This window comes from Varanus komodoensis, unplaced genomic scaffold (assembly GCF_004798865.1).
Source record: "Varanus komodoensis strain SLA01 unplaced genomic scaffold, ASM479886v1 scaffold11, whole genome shotgun sequence".
NCBI lineage: Eukaryota > Metazoa > Chordata > Lepidosauria > Squamata > Varanidae > Varanus > Varanus komodoensis.
Window position 1 is genome coordinate 26,124,312 of NW_025335317.1, and position 6,415 is coordinate 26,130,726.

At 44.6% G+C, this 6,415-nt stretch overlaps 1 protein-coding gene across 1 annotated transcript in view; it reads right to left on the reverse strand.

Annotated features, from left to right (window-relative positions):
• Nucleotides 1-6,202, reverse strand: part of SLC35G1 (solute carrier family 35 member G1) — a 29,606-nt gene extending 23,404 nt beyond the window's left edge. Inside the window, exon 1 of the mRNA XM_044420082.1 lies at nt 5,887-6,202. Coding sequence (XP_044276017.1) covers nt 5,887-6,202 — 316 coding nt within the window. The remainder of the gene's footprint in view (nt 1-5,886) is intronic.
• Nucleotides 6,203-6,415: the final 213 nt, after the last annotated feature.

Consider the following 6,415-nt stretch of genomic DNA (forward strand, 5'->3'; position numbering starts at 1 on the left):
GATAGAATGGAGCCCTGTGGTACCCCATGGCATAGCTGCCATGACGTTGATTTGGTAAACCCAAAATTAATTTAATAGCATATCATGGGTTAATTTTAGAGTGTCGAACCCATAAAATAGCTAAGTGTCAAAGTTTGGATGTCCCACTAACAACCCAAAAACAAGCTGTTCTCAGGTTGTTCTTGCAAACTGGAAGTAGCTCCATGCATGGCATATTTTTCTACAAATTATGGGTTAATTACCCACACAGATTCTAATTAATTAGATAACTATTAATTTGCTGCTGAACCCTGCCATGATATGCAAACTAGGATAATATGTTCTAATAGCAAGATAGTTTTCTGTATTTCTCACAAAATAACTTGCAGAGTTAGGTTATGTTTGCATATAATGATGATCCATTATTTGTCGTTAACCATGAACAACCCAGAAAGAAAAATTATGGTTGCAAACCCTGGATTGTTTGAACCATGGGCTGTCATTACATACAAACACAGAGCTATGGGTTGTTCATGGGTTGTTCTGCCAGGCTACAGAGGTGGTAGGCCAGAGTGAGAACAGAACCCAGCCATTCTACAAGTTAGTATTAACGTGCTGAACAAGCATTTGGTTTATATAGTATTTTATGTTGTTTAACTTGTTTTTGAAAACCACCTTGGAATGACTTTGCCCTGACATTCAGCATTTATAATTTCGAATAAAATAAATAACTAATTCAGGTTTGGGGCGTTTTTAGTTTGCAAACATGGGGAAAAGAAGGATCATGCCAGAGAATCACGACACAGAAGTAGCAGCTTTTTGTTGAGCCAGTATGTTACTTTCAGCCCTTCTTTACTCCTACATATAACTCCATGGAAATGCCAACAAAAAGAATTTCCACTCAGTGGTGCTTATTTATAACACCTTAACAAATAATTTTGATTCCATGGGAAACCTTGGATGTGGAGATGCCTCTACTTTACGTTTTTTGTACCTCAAGTTGGAGAAGACTTAACATAAAAAATGTGTTTTCGATGCTTAGATGAGGCAAAGGACACAGCACAGTGCAGGTTCTGTGGGACCCTGAACCCCTAGGAATATCTCAGGTTAATTTCTGGAATTTCAGCTTTCCTTGAAAAAAACTCATCAGTTTTAACTTTGGAGATTAGGGAAAGTGTGCAAGCAGGATTCCAGTGAATAGCTCACTGAATCATAAACCACATCCAGCCTTTTAGCTTTCTAGCCAATAAGGGCAAAGGCATTGAGAAAAATAAAATAGGCACATCTAAGTAAAATGTTATTTATTTAAAATGTTTTTAGACTATCCCTTACCATAGTTTGGGATGGTTTAACAGGACAAAAAACACAGCATCCTAAGCAAATTCTAACAATAAAACCCTGATTAAAATAACAGTCAAACCTTAAAATATTGGGAAAATAAAAAGGTTTTAGTCTGGTGCCAAAAAGAATAAAGTGCCAGTGCCAGGTGAACCTCTCTGGGGAGCGTATTCCACAATCAGGGCACCACCACAGTGAAGGCCCTTCTCCGAGTAATCACCCTCCTAATCTCCTTCAAGGAGGTCTCCCAGAGAAGGGCCTCTGCCCCAGATCTTAAGGGGTGGGCAGGTACATACGGAAGGAGATGCTCCTTCAGGTAACCAGCTCCTAGGCCATTTAGGGCTATATAAGTCATCATCAGCATCTTAAATTGGGCCCAGACTTCAACTGGTAGCCAGGGTAGGTGATAAAGGACTGGCATTATATGTTCACACCTGCCAGTTCCTGTTAACAACCTGGCACTTCTATTCTGAACCAAATGAAATATCCGGACCTTCTTGAAGGGCAGCTCCACATGGAGCATGTTACAGTAGTCCAATTGGGAAGTTACCAGTGCATGGATCACCGTTGCCAGGAATTCCTCATCCAGATAGGGGTGCAGTTGATAAATTAGCCAAAGCTGAAGAAACGCGCTCCTCACCACAGCCATCACCTGGGAATCCAGGGACAGTTCTGATTCAAGGAGCACTCCCAAACTGCACACCCTGTTCTTCAGGGGGAGTGCAACCCATCCAGAACAGGGCTGGAAACACCAACTCAGGAGGCTAAACCTCTTACCAACAAGACCTCCGTCTTGTCTGGATTAAGCTTCAATTTACTGGCCCTCATCCTGTCCATCACCCCAGCCAGGCACCAGTTCAGGACATCCACTGCCTCACCTGGATTAGATGTAAAAGAGAGGTAGAGCTGGGTGTCATCAGTGTACTGATGATTCTGCAGTCCATACCTCTTGATGACCTCTGCAAGCTGTTTCATGTTGATGTTAAAAAGCATGGGAGATAAAATGAAACCCTGTGGAACTCCATGGCAAAGCTGCCATGGTACAAAGCAATATCCCCCAGCATCAACTTCTGGAATCAGTTTGTCAAGTAGGAGCAGAACCACTGCAAAGCAGTGTCTCCGACCCCCAACCTGGTCAGCCTATCCAGAAGGATATCATGGTCAATGGTATCGAATACCACGGAGAGGTCCAGGAGAACCAACAGGGATACACTCCCCCTGTCCCTCTCCCTGCGCAGGTCATCATACAGGGCAACCAAGGCAGTTTCCGTCCCATAACCAGGCCAGAAACCAGACTGAAATGGATGCAGATGATCAGTTTTCTCTAAGAGAGCTTGGAGTTGCCTGGCCACCACCCGCTCAAGTACCTTAACCAAGAATGGGATGTTAGCCACTGGTCTATAATTGCTGGCCATCTCTGGGTCCAGGTTCACCCTCTTTAGGATGGACCTGATCACTGCCTCATTCAAGGAGGCAGGAACCTGACCCTCCCTCAGAAAGATATTAACTACTTCCCAGACCCAGGTATACATCCTGTCCTTGGCTTTGATGAGTAGCCATGAAGGACAAGGGTCAAGTAAATAAGTGGTAGGCTGGACAAGTCCAAGCACCTTGTCCACATTCTCAGGCTGCAACAACTGAAACTCATCCAATAAAGATAGACCAGACAGCTCTCTGGACACCTGTTCAGGTACTACATCAATCGTAGAGTCCTGCTCGTGACAAATCTGAGTGATTTTATCCCTAAAGTGCTGGGCAAAGTCATCACAGTGAGCCACAAATGGTGCGATAAAGTCATTTTTTGGCCCAGAATTTAACAAACCTTGCACTACCTGGAAAAACTCAGCTGGATGGCACTGTGAGGATGCAATGAAAGCAGAGAGGAATTCCTTCTTTGCCGCCCTCACCACCACAGCATAGGCTTGAGAGGGAGCTCTCAGTTGTGTTTGGTCAGATTCAGCATGAAATTTCCTCCACCTATGCTCTAGACATCTCCCAGTCTGCTTCACTGCCCACAACTCAGATGTATACCAAGGAGCCTTGTGGGCTCTCCTTGACGGAAGAGGATATTTAGGAGTGATCATGTCAATTGCCCGGGTCAATTCTCCATTCCACAGATCAACCAGGATGTTAAATAGGTTAAACAGGATTTCAACCAATTGTAAAAATATTATTCTATATGTCAGGCTCTAGTTTTCCTAGTTTCTATACGTCAGGCTCTAGTTTTCATTGAGTCACCTGTCCTCATACCATATTGCTCCAATACCCTTAAAATTCCTCAGCATAAAGGTTGGGGAGGTTGCAAACATTTGAACCAACACCAAGCTAAACTCTGTTCATTGGCTAAATGTGTATGTCAATAGAACAAAAATAGCAATAGCAAACCACTGTACATGAATAAATTCACAACACTATGCACACACTATCCAAACACATTCTATTTCTGTTCCACAAAAGAAACAGGACAATTGGATGACACATTTTTCATCCTAGAGGAAAATGAAGAAGAAAGAGCTGTGGATGTTAGTGTGCAGGTGTAGTCCTTTATTTGGGGTGAATGGGGCAATCACTCCGGTACTTTGGAACAGATATTCACCTCCCCACATAACCAGATACATTCGCTTGAGTGCACAGTTAGCAGCTTCCAAGCACCATGCATGTTCTTCACCTGTCCTCCTCTGTAGAATATTGAGCATGTGCCCTGCTGCCCCCCCCCCAGACAACCCCAGTTGCTGCTGCTAGTGAGGCACTGTTAGCCCTTTAAAGAAACATTAAATTGGGAACTTTCAAGTTGGTTACATAGCTCCGTTGGCAAAAAAATAGGACTAGTTCGTATGAAGGGAAAGTTTGTGTATAGGCTCTGTCAGTTTAGACTGCTGTTACATGAGGGCTCACAGAAGTGAATATTCTAATAACAATAGTAGATAGTTTATATGGAAAATCCCAGAACCGTACAAGTCCTCCATGCTCCTGCAGTTTGAAGTAGTATAACTGAAACACAGGTTTACTATATTCTATGTACCAAAGTGTATTAAAAGAATTACCAAGTAATGTGCTTGTGTCTCCTTTGATATAGGAAGGTAGTTTCAACAGTAATTCTTCATGTTCTACAGAGCTTCAGGAACTATCCTTTGCCCTATAACTTCTTACCAGCTCAGTACAGATTTGGACTAAAATTCAGCATAAAATATTTCTCTGCAACCATAAGTTTCACAATGTTCTTGCTTTTGTAATTAATGAAAACATGAACTATTACTAGCAGCTGACAGAATGCTAGTCTTCCTAGTCTTACAGATCACCACTTTTTAAAACAAAGGATTACATTTTTGCACCTCCCCTAGGACTTCAATTACTAGATGATTCACTTCATAAAGCTTTTTAAAAAATGTTAGTTTGCTTTTCCACAGCAGCATACTTTAAGTATTAACAACAGTTAAATATATTGATCTAACTGTTGTGTACATTAGTAACAGAAAATGGAAGGGTAGATTATCTAGTGCCCTTTGTTCTGGAATACATTTCTTACTCTGTCAGGCTCAGAGACTCACAGTATGTGACTCCCAGGGTAACACAGATTAGTTTCCCTTAACGAAGTTAACTTCACTTTTTAAAGTTCTATAATAACTTGTGACCTGCTTTTTAGGGGGTTTTAGCTTGACAAACCAAGCATAAATCTAATAAGTATTATTATGAATAATATTCATAATCAGGCTTTAACATATAGAATATAATCACCTATATGCTATAGTAATTAATTTGGAATTCAAACATAATCCCCTCGTTCTATACTTAACATCATAAACATGGAAGAAAATCATACTTTTAGCCATCTTAAAGCAAATTAAGGAGAAAGCAACCCACGTGAAATGATATTGAGTCAGACAGTAAAGACTAGTAAAGGGGAATATTCCCCTTTACATCCTCAATTTACCATTCTGTGAGGAGCAAGGCCAGCAATCTGTTTTGATAAGGTGATTCTAGGTTAATCAGAGCAGAGTAAATGGGTTACAATGTGTCCTTTGAGGTTTTTGAAAAAGGAGAAAGGAAACAAAAAAGGAATGCACCTTTTTCAAAGAAGGGGTTTCAGTATAGTAGCCTTATAAACAGAATAGAATAACTAAAGACTAACTAAATAACTTCTTCAGAGCTCAAGAATTAAAGCTGTTCTTCTTAATTAGCGTGAAGTTTCCAGGGTTGAGAGAAATAATTTCTGACAGAAACTTAAAGGCAGGGCTTAGGAATACCTCATTTTCAAGGCAAGCTGGAACTCGCTTGCCACAGGAAGAGGCGAGCGGCCAAGGGGGCAGCACCTTTGCCATGACCCGAGGAAACATGAAAGCGCCGAGGCGCTCATTTCGCGCGACTCCGCCTGGGAGGTCAAGGCGGGGCGCACAAGTTGTGTTGTGTTGTGCCCTGCCCTGCCCTGCCCCACCTCGCCTGCCAAGCCCACCTCCCGGGACAGAAGACGCCAGCAAGACGGGCAGCGCCACGGGCGACAGCGCCCACGAAGGCAATGTCACCCGACAGGACAGCCCTCCCGCCCGGCCGCCGGCCCTCGCCGTCACCCACCGGGCGTCCCGCGTCTCCAGAGGAGCCTCGCGCGGAGGCAGCAGGAGCTGTCGCCGCCGGGCTTGGCAACGTCCGCATCTTCCATGTCGTGCACCTGACCACGGCCGGGCTGCCGCGGCTGCTCTCGAGCACCTTCGTCGCCCTCCTGGGCTCCTGGCGGCTCCTGTTCCAGCTCCCATCGCCCCTCCGCTTCTTCAGTCGCGACAACGGCGGAATCAGCGGCGCTCTGATTCCGCAGCATGAGGAGGACTCGCTCGCTCGCCGTTTCCCTCGAACTGCTCGGTCGGGCAAGAAAGCCGGCAACTTCCTTGCGCATGCGCGATGTTGCCAGCCCTGGCACCTCCCCTTGCCGGCCGGCCTCTGTCCCTCGGATGAGGTGGTCTGTCCTTCCCCAGAGGCTGCTGCCCCGGCGTGCTCGGCGCTCCTATAGGAGCGGGAGACCAGAAAGACTTCTTGAGGGTTCGGGTTTCCCCTCTCCCTCCGTGGTCCCAGACGAGGAATCGCCCGCGCCTCCTCTTTGAGATTCTCT